General features: G+C 46.6%; 1 protein-coding gene across 2 annotated transcripts in view; it reads right to left on the bottom strand.

Moving 5' to 3' along the window:
* Nucleotides 1–1,196: 1,196 nt before the first annotated feature.
* PKD2L1 (polycystin 2 like 1, transient receptor potential cation channel) overlaps nt 1,197–20,632 on the bottom strand; it is a 43,638-nt gene continuing 24,202 nt past the window's right edge. For both annotated transcript variants that reach the window (XM_010356092.2, XM_030941163.1), the window contains exons 3-16: nt 12,322–12,449; nt 11,295–11,548; nt 10,127–10,351; nt 9,728–9,956; nt 8,878–9,048; nt 8,020–8,201; nt 7,602–7,722; nt 6,337–6,435; nt 6,001–6,122; nt 4,344–4,470; nt 3,443–3,561; nt 3,057–3,180; nt 2,022–2,106; nt 1,197–1,525 (exon numbers count right to left, since the gene is read on the bottom strand). In XM_010356092.2, coding sequence (XP_010354394.2) covers nt 1,494–1,525; nt 2,022–2,106; nt 3,057–3,180; nt 3,443–3,561; nt 4,344–4,470; nt 6,001–6,122; nt 6,337–6,435; nt 7,602–7,722; nt 8,020–8,201; nt 8,878–9,048; nt 9,728–9,956; nt 10,127–10,351; nt 11,295–11,548; nt 12,322–12,449 — 2,018 coding nt within the window. In that variant the 3' untranslated portion in view covers nt 1,197–1,493. The remainder of the gene's footprint in view (nt 1,526–2,021; nt 2,107–3,056; nt 3,181–3,442; nt 3,562–4,343; nt 4,471–6,000; nt 6,123–6,336; nt 6,436–7,601; nt 7,723–8,019; nt 8,202–8,877; nt 9,049–9,727; nt 9,957–10,126; nt 10,352–11,294; nt 11,549–12,321; nt 12,450–20,632) is intronic.

The raw sequence follows: 20,632 nt of genomic DNA, 5'->3' as shown, positions 1-20,632 counted from the left end.
GGTTGCCCCCTCCCATGACACTCCGCACTGGAGTTAGTCATCAAAAGATGGCTCAGGAAATCCAAAGTTTTACAGGTTGTCTCGTCCACTCTTTGGGGGAAACCTTCAGGCATTCATCCCTGGTCCTAAATACTCTCCCTCCCAATGTCCTGGGTTAACACCACCTCACTGGCCCCTATTTCTTAAAACTGCAGACAGGCATCTACTTCTCTTCAGTTGATACAGCCTTTCTTGAAGAAAGTTTGGACTGTAACTTTTTTAGGGCTGAGGATACACTCTGGTTATCTTAATTGCATTTAAACTGTTTCACAAGCCGCCTAGGTGTACAGAGTACTTAATGGGATGGGAGAACAGGAGTGAGTGAAAGAGGTAGATGAGAAGAAGTGACTGGGGAGCAATCGAAGGTGCAAAATGAGGAGGGATAAAGGCCACAGAAGAAGGGAGAGGAGATATTCAACAGGCCTCAGGCAGGCTCCTGGACACCCAAAATCTTGGTGTAGGAGTTTCTTATCTTATCCCTGGTTATCCTCCATCTGCACCTTCTCACCCCACCCCGATGCCAGTACACCATATGCATACACACACACACACCAGCTACCCCTTATCCCCAGCCCTCCTACCCTGACTGTCTCCACTCTGAGGACTGAGTCTCACTTGTCACCTGTCCTCACTTTTCCCATGGTGCAACCATAGTAGCCACTATTTCAAGCCATTCCTGCGAACCAGCAGTTCTTTTTTTTGAAACAGAGTCTCGCTCTGTCACCCAAGCTGGAGTAAAGTAGCGCAATCTCGGCTTGGCTCACTGCAACCTCCACCTTCCGAGTTCAAACAATTCTCATGCCTCAGCCTCCCAAGTAGCTGGGATTACTGGCACGTGCCACCACACCCAGCTAATTTGTTTGTGTTTTTAGTAAAGACAGGGTTTCAGTATTTTGCCCAGGCTTGTCTGGAACTTCTGGCCTCAAGTGATCCACCCATCTCAGCCTCCCAAAGTGTGGAGATTACAAGCGTGAGCCACCGTGCTGGGCCTAGAAGTTCTTATTTGAGGATTCCTGTGGTAGCCCAGCTCCTTCACATCACTGCACCTACTCTATACCTCCTAGAGAGCATGAACTATTCCAGCCCAGGCACATGGATGGCCCACAGTTTCAGCCTTTTTTCCCTCTATAATACCAGAAGCAAATGCAAACTCCTAGTTTTCCTAAGGAGTTTTATTGATAGCCACCATGGAAACCCACATGGTCTTATGGAAGAATAATGTCAGAACCCACCACATATTAATTCAAAGATCTCTGAATCCTGAGGTCATTTCCTTGCCTGATTCCCTTCAGGCTCCATTTTTATCTCCTGGTTAAAGCCCACTCAGTTCCCAGGTTCAGTGGACCAGGAGGCAGCCTCTTGCAGAAGATCCTTCATAGCCTTTGCTCCAGGAGTGCCTCACACTTAATTCCTCTGCAACATTGGAATCTCACCAGGTGAGAGTCTCCTGTCCTCTAAGGCTTCCTCTCTCTTTTATAGGGAACCTCTATAGGGGAAAACGAGAAACCCATGGGTGCTAGTAACAGATCTTGGGATGCACAAAGGATAAGAATAAGATTCACTGGGAAGTAGGAAGACATGTAGATACTGCCTGCTGTCTTGGTTTCTACCTTTTTCACAAACCATGGCTATCCAGGTGCTTAGGAAGAGCCATTACCCTCCCTCCCTTTATCCTGTTTGCTAATTTTTTTTTTTTTTTTAATTAACACACAGAGCTAAGTACACAGGGAGTAAAAGGCCCAGTGGAAGATGTTATTTCACAGAGCTATGTGGCGACACACAGAAACACTGAGTCACAAGCCTAAGCATGATGCCCACCACACACACAAACATTGGCTCAAAAGGCCAGATTCTGGGTGGGGCTCAGCAGCAGCCATGATGGGACCTGTTGTCCTAGAAGTGCAGGGGATGTGGTGAGGGGGCCTGTGGGGAGGCAGAGAGAGGGGAGCCTGCTGTCTGATGCTTTAGGCCCCCTTCCTCACTACTCTCCTGCCCACCCTCGATTCCCCAAGGGTCTGGGGTCACAGCTGGGGCTGGCTGCAGGTGCTTCCAAATAGCTTGTTCCTCCTGTTGGAAGAAGAAAGGGACAAATCATTTGAAGAAATAGTTTGTGTACCACTTTTCTTTTCTCTGTATCTGATTCCAGAGAACTCAGACTGCTATAGACTGTTTGCATCCCTCCCAAATTCATCCTTTGAAATTGTACCCCCAATGTGATAGTATTAGGAGGTGGGACCTTTGGGAGGGGATTAGATAGTGAGTATGTAGCACATATGAATGGGCTCATGCCTGTAATCCCAGCATTTTGGGAGGCCGAAGTGGGTGGATCACCCGAGCTCAGAAGTTCGAGACCAGCCTGACCAACATGGAGAAACCCCATCTCTACTAAAAATACAAAATTAGCTGGGCGTGGTGGCGCATGCCTGTAATCCCAGCAACTTGGGAGGCTGAGGCAGGAGAATCACTTGAACCCAGGAGGTGGAGGTTGCAGTGAGCCAAGATCGTGCCATTGCACTCCAGCCTGGCCAACAAGAGCAAAACTCCATCTCAAAAAATGATAATAAATAAAATAAAATAATAAAATAGACTTCCCTTACTCCTTCTACCATGAAAGGGCACAGCAAGAGGTCAGCTGTCTATGAATCAGGAAGTGGGCCCTCAACAAATACTGAATCTACTGGCATCTTGATCTTAGACTTCCCAGCCTCCCAAACTGTGAGGAACAAACCTGTGTTGCTTATAAGCCACCCAATCTATGATAATGTATTATATCAGCCCAAACAGACTGACACAGACCATCTCAGAGTGGCCAAGGCAGCCCTTAGGCCAGGGCAAGCAACTTCCAGGCCTTATCTCCATGACCCATCTCTGCTGATAGGCTGACCACTGTAAACATGTTTCCCCAGGAGCCTGAAAACATAGGTCTTTCAAAAATACTCTTGCCCCACCCACTGAGTGGAAAAGATGGCAGAGTTCAGCTATGAAGAACTAGGAGGACCAGGTGAAGGGCCACTCACCACGCCTGGGGAGGGAACCAGCCACCCCTTCGTCTCCAGCATTTTCAACTTTGAGCCGACAGCATCAACCTGGGACACTACGCCTTCCAGCACAGTCTCCAGCTGCAGAACTCTCCTTGTGAGCCTGTGCGGGATTTGAGAGAGACTAATGGAGCAGAAATCTGTGTCTGGGGACTGGATGTCTAAAGAGGCAGGGTTCACAGAAGGGCATGTGTCCGGATTGGAACAGGAAGGGAAGACCCAGCCTTGCAGGCAGAATTAAAGGGGAGCAGAGGTTCTCCCTGGGGTAAGACAGAGAATTGGAAAGTTGTGGGGAAAAGTACAAGATAGGGTATCATAATAGAAGTGTTGCCAGCCCTGAGCCAGTCCTTCTTGGCTGCACATACATGTAGAATTCTTCTCCTGAAACCCAGCCTCCTGCTTTGGCAGCCTCTGGACCAGACTCGCCTTGTGGGGTGCTCACAACGGATCGGCCTAGTTTCTCAATCTCAGTGTTGAGGGCCACCTGCTCAGGAAGTCAGAGGTTAGAGGGGAGGAGATAACTCTGGGAAGCCATCAGCTCCTGTTCTATCACCCCCTCTACCAGGATCTCAGGATCAAGCCTCAGGTTCTAGTTCTTGCTATTCCCCTTCCCTCCCAGACTCTGGAGACAATAGGGTCAGGGTGGTGGTGCCGGACCAACCTCTGGAGGAGTCACCTCTCAAAGAAAACACAAGATCCTAGAAGCCTTGATGGATGAGGTGTTTACTAGAGGCCAACTCATTTTAGCAGAGGAGGGACACTACCAGTATTCTTGGCACTTTCTAGACTGCTGTCACCCTGCCTTTGACTTTTTTTGGTCTACACTGGATTGGGATGGAGCAGGCAGAGTAGGGACAGCCAAGAATCTGAGTTTGAAAATTCCCAGAAGAAGGTAAGTCCTCTGAGGGAATTATCAGTGATTCTTGGGCAATTGGTCATTTTTCCCTGAGCCTGTATTTTAAAGCATGGTTCTCAACCTTAGCTATGTACTGGAATCACCTAGAGAGTTTTTAAAAGTACTGATGTCTGGGCCCCACACCCAGAGATTCTGGTTTAATTGGTCTAGAGTGTGTGTCCTGAGTATGAAGATTTTTAAAGGCCCCCCAGGGTATTCTTATGTGCAGCAGTTTGGGAACTACTATTCTAGAGAGATCTTTACTGTCTATGGGAGAGTTTTCAGGTTGGGTTTGTGTTCTAGGTGTGTTGGGGGAAGGGGAGGGTGAGCTATTTCCTTTCACTGTCTCTCCATCCATCAACCCAGCTCACCCTCTCTTCCTCCAGGTCCTGTCGCATTTGTTCCTGTTCCTTCTCATCCAGAATACGATTCCCATCTCTGTCAAACTTGGTGAAGGTGGCCGTGAGCTCAGTGATTTCATGCTCTGCGTGTCCCAGTCTGAGAAAAGGATGATGAAATGATTTCTGCCCAGCTCTGGCTGTGACCTCTCAGTTATGGACTTCCTCACTCTTTTGCTTGACTCTGGCAAAAGTTTTGCTTTCTAGAAAAGAAGGTTCTCCAAAGTCTAGCAATCTTACCCCCAAGAAAACACTTGGTTCTATTTCTTCTTCCTCTCCTGACTCCTGCTCACTAGGTTCAGGGCCTCATGAGCTTCTACAGGGATTATTGCAAAATCTGTTTGTCTCTAAATAGCCTGCTATCCCCCAGCTTTCCCTTTACTCCCTACCCCTGAAATTCATCGTCCACAATACAACTAAAGTAATTAACCTTTCTAATATGCAGGTCTAAAAACGTCCCTTTTTGAAATCCCTTCTGCCACCCTGTTCTTTTGGCAGAGTGGTAGTGTGGCCTTTCTCAGTGTGGCCCTTGCCTGTTTCTCTCGTCTCATCTCCTGCTATGACCACCCCCTGTCCCTGCCCCTTGATTTAATACCTTAGCAATGCTCAACTACTTATTCCTCCTGTGTATGTTGCTTGGTTTCAGACCTCTATGCTTTCATATGTGTTTTCATCTCTTCTTGGAACAGCCTTCCTCTGTTTGTCCACTTGTGAGCTATCCATCCTCCAATACCCTATTTAGACATTACCTCTTCCAGGAAGCCTTCCCTTAAGCTCAGAGATAGAATTGATCACCCTCTACTCCCAGTAACTTCTGTTGAACTTCTTCTGTGATTCAGTTTATTTGCAAGTCTATGAGTTCTTAGGAAACAAAGACTTTGTCCCATTTAATTATGTTGTCTCCTAATCCCAGCACTTTGGGAGGCTGAGGTAGGTGGATCACTTGAGGCCAGGAGTTTGAGACCAGCCTGGCCAACATGGCAAAATCCCATCTCTACTAAAAATACAAAAATTAGCCAGGTGTCCTGGCACATGATTGTAGTCCCAGCTACTCAGGAGGCTGAGGCATGAGAATCGCTTGACCCCGGGAAAGCTGAGGTTGCAGTGAGCCAAGATTGTGCAACTGCACTCCAGCCTGGGCAACACAGCAAGACTCTGTCTCAAAAAATAAATAAATAAATAAAATAAAATAAAATTAGGTTGTCTATTAGTGCCTGATCTGCAGCTGGTGCTCACAATGTATTTGTTCAATGTGTATTAATATGTTTGACTGGGAATCAGGGAGTGAATAGCTAAAGGAATAGATGAGTGTTCGTGGGGAAGCATAGAACAAAAATCAGAGTTTTGTGGGAGTGGGGTGTGTATTCAATGATTAGGGAATTATTACATTGGTTCCTAAGAGTTGTTCAACAAGATCCAGGATGTTATAGAACATGGTCAGAGATCTTTAAACCAAGGGCACAGTTCTGAAGGTCAGGAGCAGAGACCTACGGGCACGTATCTGAAGCCTGCAAGTCAGGATCAGAGGCCCCTAAACCAAAACCAAAGGCTTATAGGCAAATGAAGTATGGTTGAGGGTTGAGGACTCAAGAGACTGGTATTAGAGAAGGCCGGGTCTCTGGTTGCTCACTCTCTTAAGGTGTTGGTGAAATCCTCAAACTGGATCTCCTGCTCCCCACCCTGCAGGACCTTCTGTACATCCGAAACCCTCTCCTTCCTCAGACGCAGTCTTAGCAGGGTCTTGTTGTAGCCCTGAAAGGGAAAGGAAGTAGGCACAAGTTCTCACAAGCTGCTCACACATCCCTGGCCCCCAGCCCCACTCATAGTATGCCAGGCTTCCAAAGATAAATTAAATGCACACGAGGGCACAGGCACCTCAGTCAGTCAGGAACAGACCAGGACACAGAGCCTTAGTTAGACTGCGGCACTGATGGAAATGTGTAGCTCAAGGAGACTGAGCAGTCACCTGTTTCAGGAGGTCAGAAAGTTGCAGCTCATCCTTCTGTCCAGCCAGCTCCTCCTTGACCTCTGAATATGTGTCATTGATGATGGCCAGGAACATGTTCTGAAAAATAAAGTGGGGACCTGGGTCCTCACCTCCAGACCCACTGGAAGGATTGAGCCCACTGACCCCATTAATGTCCAAGACTTGTGTTCCAAAGGAGTCAGTGCTCTCAATCCCAGCTCGGCAGCCCACCAATCCCTGCCTCTCAGGGTCCCCAGAGCCCAGCCTTTCAGCACAATTCTGTTAGAGATGGATCATGCTTCTTGACCAACCTGGTGTCCTCACTCTCAGTTGCTGCAGTAGCCTTTCTGACCACAGAGATACCCTAACATATGCCACAGACCTCCTTCATATAAGGGCCCATCAATCATTGGAACTAGAAGCTTTTCAGGGTGAGAGTACAATTATGATCTCTTTACCATCTACCCCCCAATCCATATCTGTATCCCCATCCATTGATCAAATAAAGAAAATTACCGGCCTTGTTAGTAAGAATAAAATCCAAGAGCCAGGCACAGTGGCCTTCACCTGTAATCCAGCACTTTGGGAGGCCAAGGCAGGCAGATTGCTTGAGTCCAGGAGTTAGAGACCAGCCTGGGCAACATAGCAAAACCCTGTCTCTACAAAAAATACAAAAATTGGCTGGGTGTGGTGGCTCCCTACCATGCCAGTGGTCCTATCTACTCAGGAAGCTAAGGTGGGAGGATAGTTTGAGCTCGGGAGGTAGAGGTTGCAGTGAGCTAAGATTGCACTACTGCACTCCAGCCTGGGTGACAGAGTGAGACCCTGTCTAAAATAAATAAATTAATTAATTAAAATCCAGATTATTCCTGGTTGGCAGGGAGAGAGAACTACCAAGTAGTGGCAGTAGAAACCAGCATGAGATCCCCAGAAGAAGGGGAGTCTTGGAGGACAGTCATAGAAGCTTCCAGGTGCAGCTACTACTCCTCATGAGGCACTTTTCTCCCCTTTTCATCCTTGGAGAATGAGGGTTTGATTTTACTGAGGGAGTCTGCAGGTTCCCTTATACTCTGCAAACCTGCAAACTGGTTAATACTACATTAACCATCTCTCAGAAGATCCAGACATCTGCCCCCACCCCGCCCCCCCCACTCACTATCCATCCTTGATTTAAGGAACTTATCAATCTTGAGTGAGGGACATACTGGGACAAAAACTCCACCCTGCAGGCCCTCTATGTCCCCACCCCTCAGAGAGACCCTCACCAGGAGCACGAAGAAGACGAAGAAGACATAGGTGACAAAGTAGGCAGGGCCCAGGATGCGGTTGGCATTGTCAATAGCATTGTAGTCAAAGTCCCCGAGGATTATCCGGAACTGAGTGAAACTGAGAGACCAGGTCTGGGCTTTACCTAGAGCCTAATAAACACCCCCTTATCCCACTTTCCTAACCACAGACAGACCCCTCACCACACGTCCACCCCAATCTGATAGACACAGTGCAGGGTGCTTAGATTATTTGAGCACACACACACCAGGGCTTCCGGAGACGCTCACACAGATGCTTTAAACGCAGACATGCCCACACGCACATACTCATCTTCTCCAAGGATACATACACCCATGGAGCTGGAGGGTGAGGGGCCAGGGAGGAGTGAAGGAGTGAAGGGGGCAGGACACACACATGCACTTGATGAAAGTGCTAAAGTTTTCCACTTGGGTCCCGAAAAGCAGGTAGCCGAGTTGGGCATAGGCGAAGAAAACAATGAAGAACATGACGGCGAAGCCCAGGATGTCCTTGGCACAGCGGGCCAGCGTGGAGGAGAGCTGGGTCATGGTTTTGTTGAAGCTGATGTACTTGAATATCTGGAAGGACCATGTTGAATCAAGGCATGAAGAAGGAAAAGGGAAAAGTGTTGAAAAGACCATGCCAAGGGCCTATGGAAGCCACAGGAATTCCCAAGCCAGACAAAGAAAATGAGACACATATTGAAGAAGGGAGAATGACACAAAAATTAGCTGGACGTGGTGGTACACACATGTAATTCCAGTTACTTGGGAGGCTGAGGCAGAGAATCACTTGAACCTGAGAGGTGGAAGTTGCAGTGAGCTGAGATTGCACCACTGCACTCTAGAGAGACTCTGTCTTTAAAAAAAAAAAAAAAAAAAAGCCAGGCATGGTGGCTCACTCCTGCAATCCCAGCACTTTGGGAGGCTGAGGTTGGCGGATCACCTGAGGTCAGGAGTTCGAGACCAGCCTGACCAATGAGGTGAAACCTCGTCTCGACAAAAAATACACAAATTAGCCAGGCGTGGTGGTAGGCGCCTGTAGTCCCAGATACTCAGGAGGCTGAGGCAGGAGAATCACTTGAACTCAGGAGGCGGAGGTTGCAGTGAGCCGAGATTGTGCCACTTCACTCCAGCCTGGGCAGTAGAGCGAGACTCCATCTCAAAAAGAGAAAAAAAAAGAAGAAGAAGAAGGAAAAAAGAAGGGAGAATGAGCATGCCTTGAAGCAAAGCTGGGTGTGAGAGTGCCAGGTACCTTGATCCAGGCGAAGAAGAGGTTGACAGCATTCATGTTGTTGTACTGTGTCTGCCAGAAGGCGAGGAACTCAAAGTCTGCATATGTGTTTGGCTGCTGCAGGAGCTTCCCCATGAGCCGATTCACCTCGAGGGTTCGGAATATGTGGAAGCCCACAGCCACAATGGAGAGCTGTCACACAGGGGTCATGGGGGTGTCAGAGAAGGCAAGGGGATCTCAAGGGAAGTTCCAAGATGAGGCCCCAAGGAAGAGCCAGGGTAGGTAAGACAGGTGAGAAAAAAGTCTTCCTTGCTGACTTGTTCACTATCTCAGGTTCAAATAGAACTGGGTAGGATGACTGGGGAGCATCTAAAGTGTTCTAAAGCCCAAGAGAAGGGTTTGGGGCCAGTGGTAAATATTAATATATAGATTGTAAAGGGCTGTAGGGAACTGGAACCAGTCATTTCCTTCCGCTCCCACCACTTCCAAGCTTTGGTCAGGAAATGAATGTGTCCTGTTAATAGGAGGGAGATGAAGATGAAGGGGCAGAATATTTGAATAGAAGACAAAAGGCATGGGTTTCCACAGAACAGGTCGTAAAAGACAAGGAACAGCATATAGTAAAAAAAAAAAAAAGAAAGAGCAGGGCTCAGATAACGGGTGAGGAGGAGAGGAGATGTGAGAGACAGGGTTTCCCAAGGGCTGAGAAAGGGGAACATCTCCATCTCACTTAGGGAGCTGTTAAATGATGATTTAACCAAAAGTCAGAAGGAGGGCTTAGGGCTCCAAAAGGAAGAACTTGGAACCCCTATCAGGGTAGAACCCCCTCCTCCCCCCAGAATGTCCCAAGTCCTAGATATCTGTCCCTCACCAAGATGACCACCAAGTCCAGTATGTTCCAGATGCTGCTGAGGTAGCGAAGCCGGTGAATGTGGAGCTCCAGGATTTCTTCCACCACATAGTAGAAGATGAAGACGCAGAAGACGACCTCACAGCCAACAATAAAGAAGTCCCAGTTGCTGACATAGCGGATCAGCTTGACCGTGCGGATTTGCCAGGATGGGATGGCACCTCCTGTAGCTGGAAACTCCACCACCAGCCTATGGGGGGAGGGAGAGACATCTAGTAGAGCCTGGGCTGGGACAGCTCCTCCCACTTCCTCTCCTCTCCACGCTCACCACAGGGTATGAGTTTAGAGAAGGGTCTCATGCACAAGAGACGGGAACCAGGAGCCAGGGAAGGGGGGATGAAGTAGGGAAAGGTGGCTCACCTCAGGACACAGAAAAGATTGATGTTGGCATTGTAGACTGAGAAGTCGATGAACACCACCCGAGTGCCTCTGTCCAGCCACAGCCCCTCCTGAAGGTCCCGGAGAGCCTCTGCACTACCCTGTCGGGATCCTGGAAGGTCCAGGTAGTAGCCACCTCCACTGTAGCTTGTGAGCCTGCCCCAGTGGGAGGAGCCCCCCAACTCATCCTGCGAGTGGTATGTCCACCTGCCACAGAAAATGCCAGCTGAGCCAGCCCAAAAGTTCATCTTCCAAGGCAATGACAATGCTTTATTATTGTCTGGGCTTTACAGGTTTACATATTGTGTGTGTGTGTGTGTGTGTGTGTGTATATGATATGTGATATATACATATATAGTGTATCATTTATTATTCTGTTTGATACTAACAACCATTTGAGAAGGGAGGGTGACTATTATCCACATTTTGCAGAAGAGAAAACTATGAAAGAGGTTACCGAAATAATGCAGCTATGAATGACAGAACTGAAACTCAAATGCAAATCTGATTTTTCACTATGTCACTCAAAGATTTGGATGACAAAGCCAAGCCCCACTTTTGGCCCACCTTGAATAGTCCCCCTAAGGGAAGCACCTGGACCAGAAGGAAAAGCTCCTTCCAGCTCTGTGACTGCACATCAGGCTCCTTCACCCCATGTTTCTCCATTCTATCCACTAAACTTTCTATCCTGGGTGTTTATTTCCTCCCTCTTCCATCCTGTCCTGTCCACCCTTTTCTCCTTCCCTAATTCATCATCCATCCTTGACCCCTTGCTGCTCCACGTATCAATCTCAAGCGTTGGGCTTTTCAATTTCACCCATTCTCTATACCCCTAACCAACTTCTAGGCAAGAAAGGAAGCTTTCCCTGGAAGAACTGCATGCAAGGTAGGACAAGTGTGATTGCGACCTGTGTGTGGGAACAAGTCTGGAGGCTATGGCTGTGTTTGCTAACCTACCTCCTCTGTTCCTGAGTGACACAGACCAAGGTCCCCAAACAGCCACAGCTGGGATTCAGGGAGATGCCCCCTGAAGTCCCCTGAAGTGCTCTCGAGGCTCTTTAAGCCTCAGTGAAAGTGGTTCCCATACCTTGGGATGGTGTCAGGTTTGGAGGGGCAAGCCCTGTGACATTGGTAGGACAGGCTCACTCACGCTGTGCCATTGAGCGGCCCAAAGGGGAGTTGTTCTTCTTTGTCTGGAGAGTAGACATCATAGCAGCTCAGAATGTCCTCCCGGAAGTCTTCATGCACCACGCAGGAGTCATTGCGGACCTTTAGCTGCCGCAGCCTCGGAACCCCCAGCAGCAGGTTCTCATAGTAGATGAAGGAGTGGGAGCCATGGCCCAGGCTCTGGTTGTTGTACCATTTGGTCCAATATAAACTGTCCAGTAGTGGGCCCTGGGCAAACTGAACCACAAGCTGGCTTGAATCTTACCCAGCCTCCTCCTGACCCCCTACCCTTAGGATAACCTTTGCCCTCATCCTCTGACTCCCCAGCTTGTCTCTAGTCTGCTTTAAAAAAAAGTATTATTATTATTATTATTATTATCATTATTTTAAGGGATGGAGTCTCACTCTGTCACCCAGGCTGGAGTGCAGTGGCATAATCTCGGCTCACTACAACCTCTGCCTCCCGGGTTCAGGCGATTCTCATGCCTCAGCCTTCCAAGTAGCTGGGATTTCAGGCATGCATCACTACACCCAGCTAATTTTTGTATTTTTAGTAGAGACAGGGTTTCACCATGTTGTCTAGGCTGGTCTTGAACAACTGACCTCAGGTGATTTGCCTCCTTCAGCCTCCCAAAGTGCTGGGATTACAAGTGTGAGCCATCGTGCCTGGCCTGCTTTTTAAAACTCCTCCATTGACCAATGAACTTTGACCAGAGTCTGATCTGAAGTGGCCCTGCTCTTTATTTAAAATTCGTTTTGAAGTTCAGCCTTACCTCTGACTCCCGATACTAGTCTAACTCCTGGTTTAATTCCCTGATCGCTGTATTAATCAATCCCTTACCCACCTCCACCTGAACTCTAGCCTAACCCATTAATTCAACCTGGCCCTTTGACTCAGTCTGATCCCTGACTGACCTGATTTCCCAGCATAAGGTCTGATCCATTGTCTAACCTGTGGCCTCAGGCCATTGAGAAAGAGAGGGGAGGGGTAGAAAAGATCTTATACTCACATCCCAGAAGTCTGCCATGCTGCTGATGGCCTGAAAGGAGACTCCAGTGTCTGATGCGGTATGTAAGAAGAGCTCAGACATCACTTTGGTGTAGTAATAAGCACTGGAGCTTGTCATTCCATAGGTCACTAGAAAACAACCCAAGAGGCTGCGTCCTTCTCACTGTTCCCCCAGAGGAGACAGGAAAACCCATTGCCCTGGAGCCAGAGATGCTTCCAAGATGGAAGCCCATCCCCCATCTGGACCCATCCCTAGACTTGGTTAGGAGCCTAAGGGTGGCATGAGGAAGACCAGGAAATGCATGAGGGAAGCGTTGTAGCTACAGTGTCTCCTCCTCTTCTTCCAATTCACCTCAGAAAGACTGAACTCTGCTCAGTAGTTATCTCTTACATTGTCATTATGAAACTACACTTTTCTTTTTCTGAATCAGCTTAACTTCCCAATTCTTACTCCCCAGAGCCAAGGTATTTCCGCCTTCTGCACTGGGTAGTGATTCCTTTTGTCCTCTTCCAAAAGGTAGTGATGCCTTTTGGAAAATGCCCCCAAATTCTAGAGTACTCCCTCTAGAGTTCAAGGCCTTCGCCTTGGCCAAACACCTTACAATAGAGATGTGGTCTCATGGCCCCTGGTGTCAGTGACTGTAGCCATGGGAGTGGCAGGTAGGCACAGCACCTCTGGCCCTGGCATGACTAGTGCAATTGGATGGGCACAGTCATCTCCTGAGAGAGCGACTCAGTGTTCCCAGATCAAAAAAGACCTAGAAACAATCGCCCTGTGATTCTCCCTGTGCATACATTGTGTGCAAGTTAAATTAAAAAAAAAGAAAACTGGCCGGGCGTGGTGGCTCAAGCCTGTAATCCCAGCACTTTGGGAGGCCGAGACGGGCGGATTACGAGGTCAGGAGATCGAGGCCATCCTGGCTAACGTGGTGAAACCCCGTCTCTACTAAAAAATAGAAAAAACTAGCTGGGCGTGGTGGCGGGCGTCTGTAGTCCCAGCTACTCGGGAGGCTGAAGCAGGAGAATGGTGTGAACCTGGGAGGCGGAGCTTGCAGTGAGCTGAGATCCAGCCACTGCATTCCAGCCCAGGCCACAGAGCAAGACTCCGTCTCAAAAAAAAAAAAAAGAAAAGAAAACTGGCTGTTACCCTGAAGAACTTGATCTCCCTCATGCACCTTAACACACCCATCCAGTCCCTTGTGCCGGTGGGGCTGTAGGGAGTTCTAAGTTTTGTTTACAAAGCAGGATTCTAAAAGTATAAGCCATTTATTTAATAGATTGTCCCTCAGTTTAAGATAGTTTAATGTTTTCTCATTTTTTTAATTCAGGTTATGCATTTGGGGAGGAATACCATAGAAGTGATACTGTGTCTTTCTCAGGGTATGGTATCAGGAACTACATATTGCCTGTTCATCTCATTACTAGTGAGGTTAACTTTGATCTTTTGTTAAGGTGGTGTCTGCCCGTTTCTTCAACATAAAATTACTGTTTTTCTTTCTGTAATTATATGTGTTTTTTTGGGGAGACCCTTTCAAACTGTGTAAATATTCTGTTACTCATCCATCATTCACTTTCACTGAGCATCAATGAATGCTAGTTTTAGCATCCCTTGATGATTTTTGCCTGATTATTACTAATATTGTCAAATGGTGATTTGTTTTTTCACTCTTGTTGCCCAGGCTGGAGTGCAATGGCGCGATCTCGGCTCACCACAACCTCCACCTCCTGGGTTCAAGCAATTCTCCTGCCTCTGCTTCCCAAGTAGCTGGGATTCAGGCATGTATCACCATACTCGGCTAATTTTGTATTTTTAGTAGAGACAGGGTTTCTCCATGTTGGTCAGGCTGGTCTTCAACTCCTGACCTCAGGTGATCCGCCCACCTTGGCCTCCCAAAGTGCTGGGATTACAGGTGTGAGCCATTGCACCAACCTCAAATGGCGATTTTTTTAAATTCCACAATTCCTTCTCCATTTATTAGTTGACATTTTCTTCAGAAGAGCTTTCCCTTATTCCTAATTCATGTATTCGTGTATGTGTTGTGTATATATATATATGTGTGTGTGTGTGTGTGTGTATACACACATGTGTGGAGGATGGGGGAAGAGAATGAGAAAGGAGAAGCAAGCATGGTAACATGTTCATATATGGAAAATCTGAGTGAAATGTGTGCAGTGTGTCAATAATTCTTTGTATTTTTCTTGCAAATTTTCTGTAAGTCTATAATTACATCAAACTCTTTTTTTTTTTAATACAGATTTTCACTCCTGTTGCCCAGGCTGGAATACAATGGCATGATTTCGGCTCACCACAACCTCTGCCTCCCAGGTTCAAACGATTCTCCTGCCTCAGCCTCCTGAGCAGCTGGGATTACAGGCATGCACCACCACACCCAGCTAATTTTATATTTTTAGTAGAGACGGCGTTTCTCCATGTTGGTCTCGAACTCCCGACCTCAGGTGATCTGCCCACCTCAGCCTCCCAAAGTGCTGGGATTACAGGCATGAGCCACCGCGCCCAGCTACATCAAACATTTTAAAAGTAGAATTTGTCAGCCTCTTGTGAGCAATTCCCTTTAAGAATTTTCCTTTTCAGATCTTGGGCCATATTTTCTCCCATTTCCTCATCTGGAAGGAGAATGATCACAGATTGGGCACTAACATTATACTTTTTCAGGGGGGAGAAACAGCAAAGAAGGAAACATTATTATTCACATTTCCCCATTCCACACTGTTAAGTCCAAGACATGGCTTTATTTCTAACTCAAATCTGTGATTACTTGTCATTAGTTATCTGGACTCAGTTTTTCTGGATCTGGAAAATGGGTTCCTGCTGGAAATCAAACTTCTGTGTGCGGAGAGGCCATCACAGTTACAACCGATAGCAAGCTGAACCTTTCCTAATGAAGTAGGTTGGCTAAATTGTCACATCTTCTGAGTAACCACTAGGTGGTACTCATTGCTATAGCTTTTACTCTTTTCCAGTTCAGAGAATTAACCTTGCTCTGAATGGCCTGTCAACTATATATGGATGCCTAATATCTTTGATTATTATACAAGGCAGTAAATATTATGTCTTCTGAGAAAAATGGCTTCACCTGGTAAAATGCCTATTGACAGGCAGAAATTGAGTATTCGTTTTTTGTAACTTTTTAAATTGAAGTGCATAGGTACAGAAAAGACCAAGAAGCAACCTTAAAAATTTTCTAAATTAGAATCTAAATTTCGTTTAGTACCTGTTCAACACTCTCTCCCCATACAAACACTCTTTCTCCCTCGTTCATTCTTATATCTGTTAATTTTGTACTTCATCCCATGAGATGAGGGGTACTTTCCCACCATTTTATGAAACCCAAACTGAGTATTTCTAATATCCTCGATGTTCATAGTTAGTAACCCATATTATCAGCCTATCAACCTGAATTATTCTAATAACACATTTTATATTCATTACACAAACATTATTCAAATTCTACAATGTGTAAAATACCTTGCTAGGTGTCATGGTTTCTTTTATCTTTATCTTTTCTTTTCCTTTTATTTTTTTGAGACAGGGTCTTGCTGTGTTGCCCAGGCTGGAGTGGGGTGGCACTATCATGGCTCACTGCAGCCTCAACCTCCTGGGGTCAAGTGATCCTCCCATCTCAGCCTCCTGAGTAGCTGGGACCACAAGTGCGTGCCACCACTTCTGACTAATTTTTTTATTTTTTGTAGAGACAAGTTCTCACTATGTTGCCCAGGCTGGTCTTGAATTCCTGGGCTCAAGCTGTCCTCATCCGTTAGCCTCCCAAAGTGTTGGAAACATAGGCGTGAGCCAGCATGACCAGCAGTGTCATGGTTTCTATCCTTAAAAAGTTCTATTGAGGAAGACATGTCCCAGAATGAACTTGATGTAGCAGAATAAGCATGAGCACTGGAGCCAGACAGATCTAGGTTCAAATCCCAGCTCTGCCACTTACAATATAGACTTGGGCTCTGAGTCTCAGCTTTCTCATCTGTAAAACTGGAAGTATAATACCACTTAGGTAACTCAACAAGTAGTTGAGTGGGTTCCCAATGAGTGTTTGTTGGCTGAACCAACAGTGAAAAAATTAAAAATAACTATAATACTATAATAAAGGGTAGAAATGAAATAAGTGAATCATTCTTTTTTCTTTTTTTTTCCTTCTTTTTTTTTTTTTTGAGATGGAGTCTCACACTGTCACCCAGGCTGGAGTGCAGTGACATGATCTTGGCTCACTGCAACCTCTGCCTCCCGGGTTCAAGCGCTTCGCCTGCCTCAGGCTCCCGAGTAGCTGGGATTACAGGCACCCGGCACCATGCCTAATTTTTTGTATTTTCAGCAGATACAGGGTTTCACTATGTTGGCCAGGCTGGTCTTGAACTCCTGACCTCGTGATCTGCCTGCCTCAGCCTCCCAAAGTGCTGGGATTACAGGCGTGAGCCACTGGGCCAGGGTTTGTTTGTTTGTTGTTTTTTTTTTTTGAGACGGAATCTCATTCTCTCACCCAGACTGGAGTGCAGTGGCATGATCTCAGCTCACTGCAACCTCTGCCTCCCAGGTTCAAGCAATTCCCCTGCCTCAGCCTCTCAAGTAGCTAGGATTATAGGCACACACCACCATACCCAGTTACTTTGTATATTTTTAGTAGAGACAGGGTTTCACCATGTTGGCCAGGCAGGTCTCAAACTCCTGACCTCAAATGATCCACCCGCCTTGGCCTTCCAAAGTACTGGGATTACAGGTATGAGCCACCACACCCGGCCAAGTGAATCATTTTCAAACTGAGTAAAGCACTATTACTCCATATTTGACCCATCACAGCAATGTCATCAAAATAGTCAAGGATAATTTATATTTAGAAAATGTTGGAAAGAGGTTGGAACATTCTTTTTTTTTTTTTTTTTTTTTTTTTTTGAGGTGGAGTTTCGCTCTGTCACCCAGGCTGGAGTGCAGTGGCCGGATCTCGGCTCACTGCAAGCTCCGCCTCCCGGGTTCACACCATTCTCCTGCCTCAACCTCCCGAGTAGCTGGGACTACAGGCGCCCGCCACCTCTTCCGGCTAGTTTTTTGTATTTTTTTAGTAGAGACGGGGTTTCACTGTGTTAGCCAGGATGGTCTCGATCTCCTGACCTCGTGATCTGCCCGTCTTGGCCTCCCAAAGTGCTGGGATTACAGGCTTGAGCCACCGCGCCCGGCCGGTTGGAACATTCTTTAGTCCAAAGAGAATAATACATTCATACAAGTCTTGGGTAAGAGAAATAAAGCCAGTCCTTGGTTGACCTAGCAAGCAAGCACAGCTTACCAGTAACCCCTCCCTACACAGTGTGAGGGTAGAAATGGTGCTGGCAGAACTCAGTCTCTCTAATAAGTCATCCATTGAGAGCATCAGATGGGCATCAGGCATGGAGGCTGCAGGAATCTGAATCTAAAAGCAGGGCAGAGGAAGCCCAGGCTTGTTCACGGGGTGATGATTTGGCTCCTGTGTCTTTCTCCCCTTTTCTTAACCCACTGATGATAAGCAAACTTCAGCATGCATCAGAATCATCTGGAAGGCTTGTTAAAACACAAATTGCTGGCCAAGTACAGGGCTCACTCTTGTAATCCCAGCACTCTGAGAGGCTGACATGGGTGGATCACTTGAGTCCAGGAGTTCAATACCAGCCTGGGCAACATGACAAGATCCTGTTTCTACAAAAAATACATAAATCAGCCAGGCATGGTGGTGTGCACCTGGGGTCCCAGCTACTCGGGAGGCTGAGGTGAGAGGTCAAGGCTGCAGTTAGCCAAGAACATCACAAAAAAAAAACAAAAACAAAAACAAAAAGCCCCTAAAAAACATGGATTGCTGTAGGTTTGGGTGGGGCTCAACAATTTGCATTTCTAATAAGTTCCAAAGTGATACTCGCGGTCATGGGACCACACTTTGAGAACTGCTCCCTTGACCTGTTGCAATCAGACAAGCAAACAATCCCACTTGTCTTCAATAGAGATGTCAAGAAGGCAGGGGGTTTCCCAGTATCTATTTTGGTGATTCTCAAGATAGAGAGTAGAAAAGAGAAAAAACCTCCCAGAAAAAACCTCAGAACTTCCCAGGGATTGCAAGATGCTTTTATAAACTACATAGACCACTTAGGGCACCTCCTTCCCACTCCAGGGGAAAATCACTGAGTTCACTGCCCACACGAACCACTGGTAGTCATGTAAGGGGATCACATCCCTCGGGCGCATTATTGCAGAAGAAAACTGAAAACAACTTGATGCGTCCGGCACGATGGCTCACACCTGTAATCCCAGCACTTTGAGAGGCCAAGGCGAGTGGATTGCTTGAGACAGAAGTTCGACACCAGCCTGGGCAACATGGCAAAACTCTCTCTCTACTGAAAATACAAAAATTAGGTGTGTTGGCATACACCTGTAGTCCCAGCTATGCAGGGGACTGAGGCAGGAAGATCACCTGAGCCTTAGGAGATGGAGGCTGCAGTGAGTCATGATCGTGCCACTGTACTCCAGTATCGGTGACAGAGTGAGACCCTGTCAAAAAAAAAAGAGAGAAGAAAGAGAGAGAAAGAGAGAAAGAAAGAAAAAAGAAGAAAAAGAAAGGAAGGAAGGGAGGAAGGAAAGAGAAAGGAAGGAAGGAAAGAGAAAGGAAGGAAGGAAGGAAAGAAAGAGAGAGAGAGAAAGAAAGAGAGAAAGAGAAAATAACTTGATGATATTTCCTGGTGTTTTCCTCCCCCTACATCCCCACTAGTTTCTATTCTCTTCAGGTAATAAGTATCATAGTTTGACTCTACAGTCAAGAACCAGCCTGTTTAACTGGAACACCTGGTTCAAAGATTTCTGAATCTGACAGAGGCTCGATGTATCCATTTCATCATCACCCTTCTCCAAATCAGGAGAAAGAAATGACAAGACTAGACACCTATTGCCTCAAAACACCTATTATGTGTCCTGTGTTAAGTGCTTGACATGCTTATTTCATTTAATCCTACTATAGCCTTATGCAGTGGGTGCCAATATTATCCATGCTTTCCAGTTTTGGAGAGTTTAAGTAACTTGCCCAAGGAAAACAACTAATGGAACCAGGATTAAAATGCAAATCTGTCTGCCTCCATAGTAGACCAATTGTGTCTCACTCCCAGAATTATCCCAAGAGATAGAAGTTACAGAGGGTGGCCAGGTGCAGTGGCTCATTTCTGTAATCCCAATACTTTAGGAGGCCAAGACCTGAGGAGCACTTGAGCCCGGGAATTCATAGAGCAGCATGGGCAAAACCAGGAGACCTTGTCTCTACAAAAAATTTTTAAAATTAGCCAGGCATGGTGGTGGGCACCTGTGATCCCAGCTACTTGGGAGGCTGAGGTGGGAGGATCGCTTGAGCCCTGGAGGTTGAGGTTGCAGTAAGCAGTGATCATGACACTGCATTCCAGCCTGGGCAACAGAGTGAGACCCTGTCTCAAACAATAAAAAAAATAAGTTTTAGGGGAGAAACTTAAGCTACATAAAAGGCAGTCCTTCTTCACCACTAGTGCTTTCAATTATGAAATGGGCCACTTCACGAACATCCTTTTCACCACTGGGAGTGTCAGCAAAGGATTGTCAGCTGAGGATCATCTGAGGCTCACATGGAGGGGGTTCTAGGACTGGCCTTCCCAGCTCCTTCCTGTAAGATACAGTGAAAGAGTGCAATTGCCCTTTGTATTTCATAAGGTAACACTAGACCAGAGGGTGGAATGAGTCAGGATTTGACTCAGTATGTCAAATGCCAGTATGTCAATGTATCACTACCATTTTGAGGCAGAAATGGGCTCATTCCAGGAGGTCTTTGGAGACTGGATGATAACTACATAAGAATGTGTGAAGGGGATTCAGAGACTAGGTAATGGTTTCACGCCAAATATAGATAGTATCCGATTTTTTTTTTCTTGGACAGAAATTAAATTCTTCTGCACACATTATATCATGCTTCTTAATCTTGGCCTCAGATCAAATTCACAATTGTTCAATAATAACAACCACCACCATTATTGATACAGTATTCACCAGGCTTTATATACATTTTCTCCCAGGATCCTGAAAAATACCAATAAAATAGGAATTACCATCTCCATTTTATGCAGATAACTCAGATTTAGAATGTTGCTTTTTTTTTTTTTTTTTTTTTGAGATGGAGTCTCACTCTTGTTGCCCAGGCTGGAGTGCAATGACACCATCTCGGCTCACTGCAACCTCTGCCTCCCAGGTTCAAGCAATTCTCCTGCCTTAGCCTCCCAAGTAGCTAGGATTGTAGGCACGCACCACTACGCCCAGCTAA

This window comes from Rhinopithecus roxellana, chromosome 11 (genome assembly GCF_007565055.1).
Source record: "Rhinopithecus roxellana isolate Shanxi Qingling chromosome 11, ASM756505v1, whole genome shotgun sequence".
Lineage (NCBI taxonomy): Eukaryota > Metazoa > Chordata > Mammalia > Primates > Cercopithecidae > Rhinopithecus > Rhinopithecus roxellana.
This window is presented reverse-complemented; position numbering and strand designations above follow the sequence as displayed.